The 17,278-nt window shown below is 44.9% G+C and overlaps 1 protein-coding gene across 1 annotated transcript in view; it reads left to right on the plus strand.

The window, feature by feature from the left end:
• LOC120401126 (kinesin-like protein KIF28P) overlaps positions 1 to 17,278 on the plus strand; it is a 53,028-nt gene that overhangs the window by 31,217 nt on the left and 4,533 nt on the right. The window contains exons 15-20 of the mRNA XM_039530796.1: positions 957 to 1,075; positions 2,487 to 2,594; positions 7,609 to 7,883; positions 9,790 to 9,924; positions 10,573 to 10,739; positions 12,926 to 13,029. Coding sequence (XP_039386730.1) covers positions 957 to 1,075; positions 2,487 to 2,594; positions 7,609 to 7,883; positions 9,790 to 9,924; positions 10,573 to 10,739; positions 12,926 to 13,029 — 908 coding nt within the window. The remainder of the gene's footprint in view (positions 1 to 956; positions 1,076 to 2,486; positions 2,595 to 7,608; positions 7,884 to 9,789; positions 9,925 to 10,572; positions 10,740 to 12,925; positions 13,030 to 17,278) is intronic.

Genomic DNA, 17,278 nt, shown 5'->3' on the forward strand with positions numbered 1-17,278 from the left:
CTTTCTTATATTGTTACTGAAATGGAATTATTCCCTGGTCTTCTCCAAATAGGTCCCACTGCTCATCTAAAATTTGCTCTTCCTCTTCTTGTTCCCACTTTCTTACATAATTACATTTGTCTCGCACTGCATCTAGGAGATCGCACACAAGAGGTGTTTCCTTAAAATGAAATTTTCATACACCTTTTTTTTTTTTTTTTAATTTTTACTTAACACTTTTACTTGTTCAGTCCCAAAGACAAACTGTTTGGTTTGTGGATATTAGAACAGAGAAATCCTGAGAAGCACTTGTAAATGTAGGAATTTACCATTCTTAAAGAAATGGCTCCTTGTAGTTCAGTCAAATACACTGCTGTACATGACTCCATGTGCTAAACTGTTGTCAGGTTGCTGTATGTTATTGAACAGCTGCTGTGTTTCCCATCTGAGGTGACTCCATTCCAGAGAAAAGTGCAGTGATTCCATACAGTTGTAAAATTATTTGGGAGATAAGTATATTAATACTGCTATCACTGCCTCTCTCCAAAAGATAATAAACCAAAAGTATTTCTGAACAGTAACACCTATAAAATTTAGGGAAGCTGGAAAACTACACCCAACTCCATAGCCAAATTTTGCAAATCGTCATAATGGGCTGAACCAAAACTCCATAGCCAAACATACATCCAGACTTCTTGTGCTTTAAAATCTAAATTCTAGGTCCAGACTTTTTAACTCTGACTAATCTCTAGAAAGAACATGAGGACCAACTGACTGGTGAATGGCTGTGCCATTGATACCATATCAAATTTTGCGTACATACTAAAATATATAAAAGTTTCTGGGGAATATTGCATGCATACATATACATGTATATAGCTGATAGTATTTGCCATCCATAAGTAAGCCTAGTTTAAACTCTTCCTGAAAATGGATTGTCTTCCTCTGTTTAACACTGAATGTTGCATTTCTTAAAGGGGTTGTCAATAATAAGGATGGCAAACCAGATCCTAGTGTTCTTGCAGTATTCCACGATTATATCAAGCTAATGCCTTTGGTTGCAGAAGCAAATCAGATGAGTGAGGAGTTGAAAAAGGTAAGCAGCAGTATACACTTTTCCTCCCCAGCTACCATAGTTTTCTTTTAAACTAATACATTGCGTTTGGAGCACTGCAGACAAATAGTGTGAGAGTTTTTTGGCACTTTCATCCCACCAGTGTTCTCTTCTTTCCTCTTTCTCCCATCTTCCTAGCTCTCTGACAGGCAGGGGAGAGAGTTAGGCTACATTTTTTTTTTCTGTCAATCTCTCTGTGCAGTTGTTTTCTTGTAACTGTATTAAGTACACTCAGTAAAGCCTTTTTGAATGCAGGATATTAGAGAAAATAAAGTTTTGCGCTGTATAACCCAGCTAAGCAATTACTAAGGAGAGGATTAGATAACTAAGTGCAAGTATTCGAGGAGTGTAAAGACCAAAACGGGAGAAGAATTGTTTAGGTTGTGTAAGAAGGTAAGGTTAGAGTAATGACATGAAATTTAGCAAGGAAAAATTTAGACTGGATATAAAGAATTCCACACTGCTCTCTGCTGATCCATCACTACTCAGAAGCTTCATCACAGCATGCTTGAATAAAGTAACCAGCCTGAACCTTGGTTCATACCTCAAGTTTATTAAAGTACCATGCTGTCTCTCCGCTCTCTCTGAAACTCTCCAATAGTCCTTCCTTTTCTATAGCAATTCACTGTCTGTCTGTAGATATCATTGGGGTGACCAGCATCAAAGGCAGCTTGTGAAATCTCAGTGTCGCTCAGGGATTAAGTGCCAAAGCAGGCAAGCTTTACATTCAGCACTGGAGTAGCCTATTCGTTTTTTTTTCTTCTTCCAACAAGTAAGGGGCCTGGAAGCTCCGGAGCCTCGCTCTGGTTATTAGAGGAGTGAGGGAAAGCTATTTTACTAGGCTTTCCATTTGAATACTAGCATCTGAGAGGAGACAAGTGTTTGTACCCAAGATTAAGGGCCTATGATGGTGAGGTTGGGGGGGGAGAGGGTCATCAAAAGGAAGGAGCTTGAGCTAGTTGGATGACTCATTGGATGGTCAAAACCCACTCCTATGTTAGTACCAATGACTCATGTGCTACACTGAAAAAAGGAGGATCTAAAATGGCTGCCTGCAGTACACAGCAGAGTGGCAGTAAGTGATGAGGATGAGGAGGTGTGTTCAACATCTGGATAAATTTCTAAAGTTGGAGATCTGCAGTTCCCCTGGGAAGGGGAACTAAACTTCCAGATGTTGAGAGTTAATCCATTGTTAGAATTTCTCTAACTTCTGTCTCCTGTAAATGTATTTGAGATATGCTACCCAATAAAACTTCTAATAGTAATCCTTCCATATATTAACCCTTTATGTTACACCATATTGTGACATAGTTTCATGAAGGTTAGCTAAATCCGCACTTGGATACTAATGTGCTGTTATATTCTCTTGAGAGACATTTTTTTTCCTTCACAGGAGCTCAAGTTGGAATTGAAAGTGAAAAATCTAGCATCATCTGACTCCAGAGGTTATGATCTGCAAAAGGAAGTAATAGTAAAAGTGACTAACAAAATAACTAACCAGGTAAAGAAGCTGAGCCATTAATCATAGTCTTGTGCTGGTAGCAGAGTTCACTGGAGAGAATAAATAAGATGCAAGCTACACATGACATTTACTGTAATGTAAGCTACAATAAGCTCTGCTCTCTCTGTCACAAACAAGGAGCTTTCTCAGCCCCCTCTACTGCTCTTTCTCTTATTTGTACACTCACATAACTTCTCCCACCCCTACACAGTGTCCCTGATTCTTCTTTGAGTGATTGCACACGTCTATTCCGACTGAGGTGTGCAAGCATCCTAAGAACAGATGTCGGCAATTTTTCCCCTGGTGGATGGCTAGGCTCAGCACCGGCACCCCCATAGCGGTGGTGTAAGGGGCTCCCGCCGAGCCTGCACTCCTCAGTTCCTTCTTACTGCCCGTGCGGCTGTTGGAACTTCCCCCCCTTTGCCTTGAGCAAAGTGCTTTTAGTGGTTTCCACTGTTCCTTCATTGTAAATAGTTTCATAGGGTAGAGTTCTAGTAGTTTAGTTAGTTATAGGTTAGGACCGTGACACCTCTACATACTCGGAGACAGGGGTGGCTCTAGTAATTTCGCCGCCCCAAGCAGGGCGCCGCGCGGGGAGCTCTGGCGGTCGCCGGTCCTCCAGTGGACCGCTGGTCCCGCGGCTCCGGCAGGCGGCTCCAGTAGACCTCCCGCAGGCACGTCTGCGGATGCTCCACTGGAGCCGCGGGACCAGCGCACCCTCCGCAGTCATGCCTGCGGGAGGTCCACTGGTCCCGCGGCTCCGGTAGACCTCCCGCAGGCATGACTGCGGAAGGTCCGCCGGAGCCACCTGCCGCCCTGCCGGCAAAATGCCGCCCCAAGAGTGCGCTTGGTGCGCTGGGGTCTGGAGCTGGCCCTGCTCGGAGAGGCGGTCCGTCCCTCCCCTGGTACTGGGGCATGCCTCTGGCGCCGGGGTTTAAACAGGTTGTGTTGCTTTCTACTTGCCTTTAAAAACATCTTGTTTCTCTGTATGTGGAATGATGGGATCACAGCAGTGTTGTATTTAAATACTAGAAAGGTATCCAGAGTGTGTGCATCATTGTAGATACTAAAGGGCTGAATTTGGTGCACTTAACTGTAGGTCCTCTTTCTCTTACTGGTGTTCATCCTATGGGTTGCACGTAGTCACTGGTAAAGCTAACTGAAGAATCGGGCAAATCTGAGTGCACCAAAATGGGAACCCCATGACTAGGGCCCTACTAATTTCACGGCCATGAAAAATGGGTCACGGGACGTGAAATAAGCTCTTCCCCATGAAATCCGATGTCCCCTGTTCCTAGGAGTGCACCAGCAAAGGGAGCTCCTAGCTGTGGCTGCATAGTTGCTCGGGAGGGGAGACCAGACCTGTCCCACCTCCAGGATGCTCTCTGGGACTGGGCAGCAATCCAAGGATTTCTGCAGCTGGAGGAGACTTTTGGAGTTGTGTCCAATCTTCCCTGTGCTGCTGGAGGCGCCCCAGCAAAAGGAGCTCCTAGCTCCAGCTGGGCAGGGGAGGGACAGGACTTGTACATCTCCTGCACAGCTGCTTTGGGGGGGAGGGGAAGAGACCAGATCCACCTCTGGGTGCCGCCTCCTGCTGCAGGACGCTGGGAAGCAGCCCCAGAAGTCCCTGCAGTTGGAGGAGGCTTGTGGAGTTGGATTGGTAGATTGGCAGTGGCCCTGGAGGTTTTTCGCCTTCCTCCGAAGCATGGGGCAGGGGTCGCTTGCTGGTGGATTATCTGCTACTTGAAGTCTTTAAATCATGATTTGGAGCATTCAACAGCAGAGTCAAGGGAGAGAATTAGTTCAGGAGTGGGTGGATCGGCTTATGTGGCCTGCATCTTGCAGGAGGTCAGACTAGATGATCATAATGGTCCCTTCTGATCTTGAATTCTATGATTCTATGATCTTCCCTGTGCTGCTGGGAGCCCTAGCTGCTAGTCCGGGCAGGGCTGGGGGAGGACAGGACTCGCTCTTTCCCTTCAGGGCTGCTCTTGGGTATCTCTCTCAGCTGCAGATAGCTCCGGACCTTCTCTCCACTTGCTTCCTGTCCCCCTCCCTTTGTAGCTGCCTGGGGAGGGGACATTGTACAGAGAACTGGCCCCCCTTCCTCATGCAATTATTATCTTATTTCAATAAAAATAGAAAGAAAGGTGAGGTACTTGACAGAATTTTTTGATTGACACTTTACAGCAGCAAATCACACTCAGGGCTCAACTCACTGACTGGTACATATGGACATTAGATAGGTTTCGTAGCATAGTGATCTCAATTGACTGCCTACCAGAAGACACGTGCAGTTACTGTAAAATGAGTGTGCAAAGTAAATCAGAAACCTCAAAAATGATTACTGCAGCGGATCATGTGAAAGAATTTGGAAGCCAAATTCTACATGTCAGTAGTGACAAACTATTTTGTACAAGCTGCAGTGTTTCATTGGATCTCACACGTCGGGAAATGGGTCAGCGCCACTTAGACTCGGAAACCCATCAAGGCAAGAAGAGGGCTTCAGAAAGAGGGCTGCATGACCTCGCTACAACAGCTATAACAAAAAGTTTTAAAAAAACAATGATTTCTTCTCTTTTTAAGAAGACGACAGAGAGCTCTGAGACCCGTTATTTAGCTAGAATGGAACTTGTGGGTGCGTTTGGAAGTGCTAATATATCACCGTAAAAACTTGATCACCCAAAGCTGCATGAGTTCATTCAACAGAATGTACAAAATGCCAGTTGCTTACCAAGGATATAACGCGGTAAAGCAGCACTCCGGGAGGGGCGGGGCTGTGCGCTCCGTCGGATCAGAGCAAGTTCGATATAACGCGGTTTCACGTATAACGCAGTAAGATTTTTTTTGGCTCCCGAGGACAGCGTTATATCAGGGTAGAGGTGTATTTTGGATGAGTCCACAGATGAGCAAGACAACTATGTATTGCATGTTCTCTTTGATTTTATTTCTGACAAGGCTGAAGATGTACCGATAGGAAAACTAACAGTGCCCGCTGACTGCATCTATTTGGATGCTGTTGACACTACAGTTTCTCAAGCAATAATTAAAACTGTTTCAAATACAGTGTGAACTTTGACAAAGTATCTGCTTTCATAAGTGACAATGCAACTTACACGACAAAATCTTTAAAATGGGTTATCCAAGGTCTAATTGCAAATGCTGTCCATATTACATGTAATGCACATATCATTTCTCTTGTCAGTGAGCTGTGGAGATGTTTGGTAAAGTTGATAACTGCTCAGCTACATTAAAAGATCTTTTAACACTGCCCTAGCCGCAAACTTCGATACAGGCAGCACATTGCAAACACGACTGAAATGACTGAAATTCGGGAACAAAAAATTGCACTTCCCCCAGAACCAGAATTACTCGTTGGAATTCCTGGTTTTGGCCAGTACAATAATACCATGCAGCTCACCTGAAGTACTACTGAGTTCGTCTCAGAAGAGCTGACACTGACACCGAAAACACAGGTTTTAACAGAACTGTCAGCCCTTCTAAATGATGATCAGCTGAATGAGGAGGTTCAGTTTGTTGCTAAAAATGCCACAGGACTCATGGACTTAATCACTTAGTTTGAATTTTGACATGTCAGAACCCACCAAGGGTACCACAAAGTAATGGATATACTGTTCTGGGCTGGAGCACCACTCTGACAATGCTAAGTTAAATGCCAATGCTCAGCAGGTGTTTTTTGCATGGCAAAGAAGCTCAGATAATACTAGCGCTATGGGGAAGAGTCAAGTGATGTAGCAAAAACGGCTCAAAAGTGTCAACAACCTGCAGCAAGGTTCTTAAAAGCAGTGCGTATTTTTGACCCTGCACAAATGCACCTGTTGATGGTGGATTTCAGCTCACTTCATGCAGCTCCTGGCTTTGATAAGAATTGTAGGGTGGAGATGCCTGTTTACAAAAATATTGTGAAAGAAGCAGACTGTAGTTTGCCTGTGCTACAGTTTTGGAACTCAGCAGAAGGCAGAATCCCCCATCTTGCAAGCCTAGCCTGGCGCTGTCTGACAATTCCAACCAACTCCGTGGATGCAGAGAGAGCCATGTCTAAACACGGACAGATGTGTTCAGTATAGTGACAGGGGTGTTCAGCATAGAGGCAGGGAATGAAGAAAGACACAGTTGCTGGATGCTCCAGGCTGACATTCAATTAATGACATTTGAAACCAGAACTTTTTTTTTTTCACTTGTTTTTGTTAACTTAAGTCAATGGCTCACAAGTTTGAGATCACTACCCTACAAAACTCTGATGCCAATATCTACCAATCAGGGAGTTGAGCCTTGGGTGTTGTTTGTTTCTGTAAAGCATCAATCAATAAATCCTGTCACGTTCACATGACCTTTCTTTATATTACTGAAACAAGCTAATTGCATCTGCGGGGAGCAGGGCCGGCTCCAGGGGTTTTGCCGCCCCAAGCAGTGGGGGAAAAATAAAAAAGCTGCGATCGCGATCTGCGGCAATTCTGCGGGAGTGAGGGACCCGCCGCCGAATACCTCAAAGTGCCGCTCCGCTCCGGAGTTGCCGCCCCAAGCACCTGCTTGATAAGCTGGTGCCTGGAGCCGGCCCTGAGGGGGATGGGGGGGAGCGCAACCTGTACCCCTCCCCCTGCAGCTGCGGAGCGATGGGAGCAAGAAGTGGGGTGCGGGGTGGGGTGCGGAGCTTTCTGCAGAGGTACCCAAGAGCAGCTGTGCAGAGGAAGAGAAAGTCTTTTTCCTCCCAAGCCGGCCAGGACAAGCAGCTAGGAGCCCCTGGCTGGGGCATTCTCAGCAGCATGGGGGAGATCAGACCCACCTCCACCTCTGGGAACCTGAACCCCCACTCCCCTTTTGGTTCAGGACCCCCATGGTTACACCACCTGACATTTCAGATATAAACAGCTGAAAATGTGAAATTTACCAATTTTCAAATCCTATGGCTGTGAAATTGACCATCATGGACTGTGGATTTGGTAGGGCCCTACCGATGACCATTCATTTTATCATCTTTCCTGTGCCTTTGTAGGTGTGGGTGTGGTCTAAGGCCAAGTTCATCAACAGAAAATTCCTTATGGAGGAGGTTTACCAGCATTTTTTAGATGGCGAGGATGTGTATGTGGGCCAAGACCGCGACCCATTCTGGGATCCAGTTGAGGTCATTCATTTAGGATCTGCTCACGTTTGGCTTCAGTCACTTGCTTACTGCATGAAGCTGGAAGAACAAACAGAAGTTCTGAACTCTGAAGGAATGGAGGAAGCCATTCTACTTATAAATATAGCTCCGTGTTCCAGTGATGGAAGGTAAAGGTTTGCCTTTTCCTTATTTGAACTAGCTCCTATCTAAGATCACTTAAAAAAAAATTCAGTTCAGGAATTTCACAGGGTGATATGTCTGGTAGGAGATGGAGGCTAAACCCATGGAGGAAAATATAAAGACCATGTGAAATTCGAACAGGTTTGCACAGGTATAAACAGGAGCAGGATTTTGACCCAAAGACATTAGCACATGGGGAAAATATACCATGTGACAATACTGTTGATGTCCAGATACGTCCTGATCTCCCTGGGCGCTATGATAACAGCTGCTCAGCCCTTGGGAAGTGAAGTCCCTTGAGTTGTTACCTGGGTCCTACCCTAGCTAAGTAAAAGAACCACACTGATGACCTCTAGAAGGAGCTGCTACCAGACTTCTTTGCCAGATGGAGATGGGTTGTGCAAGGAAGGGCTTTACTGGGAGACTTTAAAATTTAAAATACGTGAAGTTTTGTTGGACCTTCTGGGAAAGAGGAACAAAGCATATAATGAATAACTACCCATTATCTTCTGTCACGCTTTACCAGCTACTGAATAACGATTACAAAGCACCCTAAGCCCATGAGGTAGTATGCCACTGAGCTCAGCTGTCTCGGAAATGTTTAGGTGGGGAAGCTTTGGAGGCAGTAGTAGTGCGTGGGAGAAGGCACTGGTGATGCTCCAGATAAAACAGGTTTGAGGAGATAGACAATAAACACAAACGTTTTGCACCAGTGGTTCTCAAGCTGTGGTTTGTGTAGCTCTGCTCTGTAGGAAGCAGAGGTGAAGCTTTAGTCAGTTTTCAATCAGTGACACTTCTGGGTAGTTGTAGGTCAAGGACAATAAGAGTTTCCCAAAAAAATCACGTGACCAACTAATTTAGAGCCCAACCCCATGAATGGTAGCTTTGTCTGATGTTTGAAGTTTATTTGTAAGCAAATTTGCCATCACCATAACTGAAGGTTGTTAAACACACGGAAGGCCAGACCAAACCAAAAATTGACCTGGAATGCTTAGAGTAGTGGGAGCAGCAGGTGATGATCCTTTCTAGACTGGAGAAGTAGTAGTGTGTGTTTGTTTTTTAAAAATGTGTTGGTAACATGTTTTAATTAGCACTATTTTAAACACCTCTTAGCCAAGTCTGAGCGCTTTAAAGTGCTAGTGTAGACAGGCTCCGAGCACTGGGAGCCACACTCCCAGCGCTGGCTCAGAGCTAATCCCCTGGAGTGCGACCACACTCGCACTTCAAAGCACTGGTGTGGGAGCATTCCCACGGCAGCGCTTTGAAGTTTCCAGTGTAGACATACCCTTACAAAGTACCTTTGTGTGCTTTAGTGTACTAAGCTAACTTGTGTCTGCCTTCATGGTTCAGCCTCGCTTTGTACCACCCGAAAGCTTGATAAGGTTGGGGTTAAACAAATACCTGTTAGTTTAGTTGTAATCCACTGAATTAGGGAACTTGCTTGTGTGTAAGGACAGAGTGAAAAAATATTTTTGGAAGGTGTTTATGTGCCCATTTCTCCTCCCTGCCTCTATACTTCCTGCTTTTTGGGTCTATTCTGTGTCTGTCTTTCAAGGATCTTCTTGTACTTCCCTCCCCCCTCTCTTTGTTTTCTCCTAATCCCTGTCTCTCTCACTCCTTCAAAGGATACCAGGCCTATCTCCTAATCTTGTCATCTTGGAGTGCCAGTTGCAAAGGAAATGAGCTAGATTTGTAATGTTATAGTCCCTTCCAAATGGTTTCCTTTCCTATTAAGGGTGGTTACTAGAATATTTGTGTGTAAACAGCTGTCCTCGCCTCTGTTCCCAGCCTCCTCCTCACTGACCTGATTCATTCACTAATGTCACTGTCGTATATTTGCTGTGAAAGCCGAGCCAGATTTGACACGTTATATCCTTATTCCTACATTTTTAGAGCCTTCGGAGAGGACGATATGGTCATTGACCCTTTGGAATTGCTGGGAAGAAGAATTGATTTCCAGATTCACATCTTACAGTGCCTTGGAGTCAAATGGCTTAGAGAAGTCACCGAACGGGGCATTCAGATAGGGTGAGGGGTTTCGTTAGTTCACTGCCTCCTTCACAGTATGTTCAGTTGGAATCGTTGGTGAAAGCAAGAGCAGTTTCATAGTTATCCTAACAGAAGTTTCCAAATTGAATGAACTACTATCATCTGTTAGATCTCTAAGCTGCAGGATCTATTTAATGTCACAGGCTCAAAATCTCAGCTGTCCTCTGAAAGGACATGTTAATAGGAACAAGCCCTGCTTTGAACAGGAATATTTGAACTCTTTGCTCCAAACCAAGGTGAATTTCCTCAGTGAATGGGAGCAAAACACCCTGTGGAGTGGTGGGGGTTGGGAGGACAGAAAGCTTTAAGCTTCATAATACAAAATAAAATCTTGTATCATTAAAGCCGTTTAAGCAAATGCATTTTTAGACGGTGACAAAATGTTCAGTGATAGACTGCAACAGTCAACGAAATAAACCCTGAAAATGAATCAAGTGAAGTAATAATTTCACATAACGTGGTTGGTGTGTGCCTGCACAAAGCGTTCTATTCAACAAGAGGGAACAGCCGACCTCAAAATGTTGCCATAATTCTTTTGTTCGCATTTTCTTTGTTCAAACAGCTGACCTTTTCAGATGCTGAACTGGGCACTTATTTACATTTTATGTTAATGTTTCATTTCCCTAGGTATAGAGTTTATGATCTTCCACACTCTCTATACACAAAGCCTGTCTGGAAAAACATGAATGCTAAGATTGAAGAGACAGTCCACTTCTCAGCCCTAAATGCATCCCACGAATTTTTAAATTATTTACAAAAAAATGCTTTAATTGTTGACTTGTGGGGGCTTCAAGGTATTTCTTTACAATATTTCTTTTAATTTGCATAGTTCTTCATGGCTGTGGGTTGTAAATAGAATCAAACCATATTCTAACATACTTTTCAGATAGAAAACTGCCTGATGGCAAGACAGAGCATGCTCACTTCTATTACTGTGATGCTTTAATTCAATATTAGTCCAGTATTTAAACACTGAAAGACTGATGAGAATTTGCTTGGCGTAACCATCTTAGAATGAATGTGTCAACCTAGCCTAGAAGGATCCAATCATTTGATGCTAAAAGCAGCCTCTGTTAAGTAGCTCTGTGGCATCTCAAATTTAAGAATCTCATTGCTTTAGAAGCATTAATTAAATAAGTTTCAAAGCACCCCAGTGAGGTAGATAAGCATTATTACCCTCATCTTACAAGTGAGGGCACTGAAGTACAGAGAGGCTAAGTAACTTTCCCAAGGCCATACTCCAAGTCATTGTCAGAGTGAGAAACATATTATGTAGTCCTAGATTAGACATGATTCCTTACTCTCAGTCCCCTACCCTTCAGGGTGGGAGGAACAGCATCTGTAGTGGGACTGCCTGAATACCACAGCTAGTTAATCCCAATATTCACTTTCATGAGCGTTAGTGATTTTTTCCAGCAAACACTTGCCAGGACGGGGGCGTGAACCCGTCAGACTGGTTTGCTGGCTAGAAGTAAAAGTAGAAACATGCTCTGGTACTATTGTTAAGAGCATCCATATTCTTACATTATTGTTTAGCATTCATATGGACAGGGTGACAGTTCCCTGACTGTGTTAGGGAATATATTATATGCTAGGTTTTGATCTAGTTCTAGTGATATAATCTAAGACAAAGTTACTGTTCCCTAGCATGGGTCTAGTTCCCTAGCATGGCCGGTAAGTTGTTCAGTCCATACTAAAAATAGAAGATGATTGAACATGGATGCCAGTAGTCACAGAAGTGAGCAGTGTGTGTATGCAGTGCTTTTTGCAGTGTGTTTGGGCCCTAAATCTCAGAGGTTTGAGTGCTTAGATTGCACTGCTATCTCAGGTATAATAGATCGGGTCAGGACATCCTGGAGGTGCTGTGGCATTACTAATTACTAAGGCTGCGATTTAGTCAAGGATTCTGTGACTTCCAAAGACTCCGTGACTTCAGCCAGCTGGGAGCCGCAGGGTCCCCTGCGGAGGCTGGGAGTGGCAGACTGATCCACTGCCACTCCCAGCCACGGCTGGGGACAAGGGGGATCCCCGCAGCTGCCCAGGCTCCTCATTTTGTCATGGATATTTTTAGTAAAAGTCAGGGACAGGTCACAGGCTTCCATGAATTTTTCATGAATGCCCCTCCACAGTCATCTGTGGTTCCAGACTAACTGGCAGAATCTGATTTCATCTTTTCACGCCCTGCCCCCAATATCTATTTTTCAGTGGCAGAAAGAAGAGGATGGGTAACAGGAGAGGGGCATGAAAGTTCATAACATTTTTCCAAAAAAAATAATCTTTACTGTTCTTGTGACATTTTGGGGACTACACAGACCAGTAACCTTGAGGGCCTATGTTTTGTGCAGCTGTGGTGCAGTTCCCTGGCACCAGTAGCCATCCCACAGGCCTTTCACCAACCTAGTTACTCTTTGGAGGGTGACCCCAAGAGCCTTTCCAGTCCTAAGTCTCCCCAAATACATCTTCCTTGTGAAAAAAACACCCCCCTGAGTGACATAAGTTACACTCCCACTGACATAGCTTCCACTACTTAGAGAGGTGGTTTTAGTATGCCAACGGGAGAGGGCATCTTCCCCAGATGTGCTGCAGTGGCGCAGCCGTATCAGTACAACTGTGCTGCTGCAGCACTGTACGTATAGACACAGCCTAAAAATCTGTAGGTTTACAGCCCGATATCCCATGTATTTAGAACTCTAACATAGCTAATTGTGAAATTGGTGTCTGAAATTTTAGCTATTTACTTGTTGATGTGTGTGTTTAAAAGAATCAAACTTACGATGTGAGATTTGTGATACAAATGTTATATGTTGGAGGCAAGTTTGAGAAAATGGAGATTACTGGTGTAAATTCAAAGAGACTTGTCAGAGCTTGGAGTGAAGTTATCTTTATTTCTCCCTAAATATTTCAACTGATGTACAACACAAATACAGTAGTGAAGGAGTGTGACAACAGTCTTAACTGGGCTCTCTTTCCCACAATGCAGAGGGGTGCGCTGAAGTGGACTACTCCCTACAAGACATGGTTACAAATGAGGGCACCATTATAGTTGATAATCCAAAAACTGTGATTGAAAAGAATATTGGTCTGGTGAGTCCACTTAAATTCTTAGTAACATTCTTTGGTCAAATCAGTGGATCTGATGAACCTGCAAGCTTTTACTTCCCTGAGGGGCTTGTCTACACTTGTACTGTGACATTTCAGCATAGACACTACCTGCACTGACAGGGGGTTGGAAAAATCCACATCCCTGAGCAACGTAGTTAAGCTGACCTAATTTTTTTAGTGTAGACCAGGTCTGAGTAGTTTTTCACGCAGGTAGTCCTTTGACCTTAATGGGACTACTCTAGTGATTAAAGATTGCAGGATGGGGCCCAGGAAGTATGCAGTATTTCGTGTGAGGCAGTGATCCATATGTACAGCACAGAATCTCTGTCCTAGATAATGCATCTTGTCCACTCATGAGTTTTATCAAACAGCTACAGTACACAGCCTTCTAGCTGCTGACCTGCTTCAGATAATGCTTTAGAAAGCATCACTGTTACATAGTTTTTATTGCAACTAATTCTTAAAATCTGGGATCCATTAGTAGACTCCTTTAATGACAATGGCCATGGGGCTGACAGCTTGGGCTGTCGGCCTCAGGGCACGGTGCTCCAGCAGTCAGTGTCCCTGGAGGGACACAGACAGATGATGAATAGTGTGAAATTGCTCACTCGGTAGAAATACCTGCCAACTTGTAGAATCTAGTTGGGCCCAATGAACTCAATTTTTTGCATTGGTACTAAAGTTGATTTAGTTTAGGATCAGACTCAAGTAACTGAAGAGATGCAATGTGAACCAGACATGATTAAGGAATTGATCTCTGGGTTTGGACCAGTTTTCCGAGCCGAGAAAGACATGTATTCCTCTATTCCCGGGAAGTGTCACTACTACAACCATCAGAGGGGTAGCCGTGTTAGTCTGGATCTGTAAAAGCAACAAAGAATCCTGTGGCACCTTATAGACTAACAGACGTTCTGCAGCATGAGCTTTCGTGGGTGAATACCCACTTGCATCTGAAGAAGTGGGTATTCACCCACGAAAGCTCATGCTGCAGAACGTCTGTTAGTCTATAAGGTGCCACAGGATTCTTTGTTGCTACTACAACCATGCATTTGATTAAAACCCAAGGAGGTGAAGAGAGGCCAAAGGGGAACATTGTGTATTGATAATGCTGCCCTGAGATTACAAATCTCAGAAACTTCTGTGGCTCAGGAAAATTGCCACATGGAAATAAGTATCCTGAAGATCAAGAGCAACAAACCAGTCACGATTCAAAGCTGGTAGGATAGTAGCGAGGGTCACCATTTGGTATCTCATGTACTTGGTGTACCTTTTGAAACCCTGGAGATCAAGAACAGATCCCACTCCTCTCTTGGATTTGCGAATCAGGAAATACCATGTGTAGAATCCTTGTCCTTAGGCATGGACTTGTATCTTCCTTGCCACGATCTCTCATTAGCTGCTGTTATACAAAAGAGTTATGGGCCAGATAAGATTAGAGCACTCTTTGCGGGTTTTAACAGTGCTTCATTTATAGGGAGGACTGCAGAATGTCCTCCAGCTTGTGGGCATGTTCCTGCACAAACTCAGGTTGAAGCCATTCACTTCAGGAAATCCTGATGCAACTTGAAATCCTCAGCCCCTGGAAAAGAAGAGTCCAGTGCCACAGTCTCATTCGGTGTCAGGGAGATGAAAGAAGCAGAGCCATTGGAACCTCCTGCGGTAGCACAGGTCCCTGTACAAGTGGCTCAGGCTGAACCTGCTCTGAGGAAGCAGCCTCCATCTGAGTCTGCAAGATAGGTGGCTGAGAAGGGGATACCAGAGACTGGTTGGATGACCTTGCCTTGGAGCGTGTTGAGGATTGGGAATTTTCAGATCAAGGAATGTCCCCTGGATTCCAAGGCCATTGGTGATAGGAATATGGCATTGATGGCCGGTAGGCACTGGTCCATGAGTCCCTACTGTCCCTACTGTGGAAGCGGTGCCAATCTCAGTACTGATTGTGATCCATAGGAGGTCTTGACAATCTACGATAATGATGTCTCAAAGCCAGTGTACAGGAGGAGAATGTCCCTGAGCTCAATCCTGACAAACCCCCAAGTTGTCCGAAGGCAATGGGGGAGCCACTGCAGGTGGAGCAAGCAAACATCCAGCCTCGTCTGATGCCCAATACGCCAGTTGCATAAGTACCAAGGCAGATACAGAAGTCAATGCCTTGAGGACTGGGGAATCGCACTCCCACTTGGTACCAAAACAGAAGACAACACTGAAGGCTGGGTTGTTACTGATCTTCTAGACATGGTCTGCCCTGCAGTCCTCATTGGTACTGAAGATAGTAATTGTGCCAAAGGGCCCCTTTGTACCAAACCTTGGCTGCCCACTCTGAGCCTTATACAATACAGATTATGGAGCAGACAGTTGAGACAAGTCTGCAATTACTCCTGGCAGCACTGAGGACCACACAGAAGTCATCCCATCAGCTGAATGCTCCTGAATAACGGGGGAGTCAGGAACAGAGAGGCAAGGCAAGTCAGATACTGCCTACTATAGCAATGGTGTGGGAAGAACTAGGGCTGTTGTCATCGGTACTGGACATGGGTACATCCCATGGACGGTACCGGAGTTTGTTGCAGTTTCCAATTGATGCCACCTCAGTACCTGAGAGTGGGTAAATGCTCCAGCGCCATCCTGTGTACCAGAAGAATCACAGTATCAGTCTGCACTCTTGGAAGAGGAGGCAGAATTTTCCTGAGCTCTGGAGTGATTGCAGTCCATTTTGTGAGGCCTTTTTCCTTGGAGGACCAGAGGAAGGAGAATGATTGTCTCTCCCTCCTGGGGAAGGCATCAGAGTCTCGCTGAGGAACATCTGCTCACTTCGGTTCTGAAGTTGTCTGAGGGGCCGGACAGTCCTGGAAGCCCCCAGCATTGTAGGGGTCTCATGGCCTGCTCCATAAGGTGCTGCTTGAAGTGCATGTCCCTCACCACCTGTGTTCTTTTCTTGATTGATGTGCAGATATGGAGCACCTTTCTTTAATGTGCACTTCTCCCAAGCACCACAGGCACCATGTGGAGGGTCATATTGGGAATAAACAATGTTAAAACTCTGGAGAGGATATTGCACCAGGATAACAATCTATCCTAACTAATTACTAGAACTAAACCTAAGGTAGTACTAAGCTAAATCACTTTCAGCTATGTACACTGCCCTTAAATAGCCAAAGAAGGGGGTAAGGGCCACAGAGCGCGAGTGCCACTCCGACTAGGCAAAGTTCTCCAGCTTCAGTGTGCTGGGCTTGTGCACGTCTGCTTCGATGTGCTGAGTGGATTACACATCTGCAGCCCTTCAAAGAAGAAATCCCAGCTGCAATTTCCTAATCTTTCCCAACGTGGCAGTGAACCCCTTGTCCTCTTCTCCAGTTGGCACTTTCTAAGATGTTCCTGGATCTTATTAAATACATCACAGGGTCTTTCAACGTATCAGTGGAGGTGGTGCAAGAGAAATCACAAACGGTTGGAAATTTTGCACCTTGCCATGCCTATAAATCAGGAGCTGCTGCAGCCTGCAAAAGACCGTGGCAGACTCCAGCATAGATTCCAGCTCTATCCAACCATGTCGACAGGCCAAGTCTCTGCCAAGGGTTTGGAATACATTTTTTTCTCACCCATTACCAGAATCTCTTGTAGTAGCTGTCCAGGAGAAGACCAAACCACAAGGGCCCCCCCAAATCAACACATAGGAGAAAGACCCCAAAAAGTTGGATGTACATCAACATAAAGCTTATTAGTCACCCTGCCTCCAGATGTAAGTAGCTAATTACCAAACCTTTCTCACAAAACGTATTTACACTGGGACATGTGGTCTCAAATTATGGACAGGGTTACTCCTGAACATAGGAATGAGTTAAAATCTAGATTGAATGAGAGCAGCTGATAACTCGTACTTCCCTACAAACAGCACTTCACACGTCGGATACAGTGGCACGCACCATGGCTACATCTGTGGCAATGAAGAGATCGTCCTGGTTCCAGGTATCGAGAATGCCCAGGGAGGTCCTTGTCACCCTTGAGGACCTTCCCTTTGAAGACAATTCACTTTTTGATTCAAAGACTAATGATGCACTCCATTCATGAAAGGTCTCCAGGGCTACCCTGCAGTCCCATGACCTGTACGTTCCAGAAGGAAACAAGCATGACCTCAGAATTCCTACAAGCAGCGTAGCACCCCTCTGGCCACTGCTATTAGCAACCTCAGAGGACATTGGAGCAGCTGAGAATCTAGTCTGACTCTTCTTTA

This window comes from Mauremys reevesii, linkage group 3 (assembly GCF_016161935.1).
Source record: "Mauremys reevesii isolate NIE-2019 linkage group 3, ASM1616193v1, whole genome shotgun sequence".
Lineage (NCBI taxonomy): Eukaryota > Metazoa > Chordata > Testudines > Geoemydidae > Mauremys > Mauremys reevesii.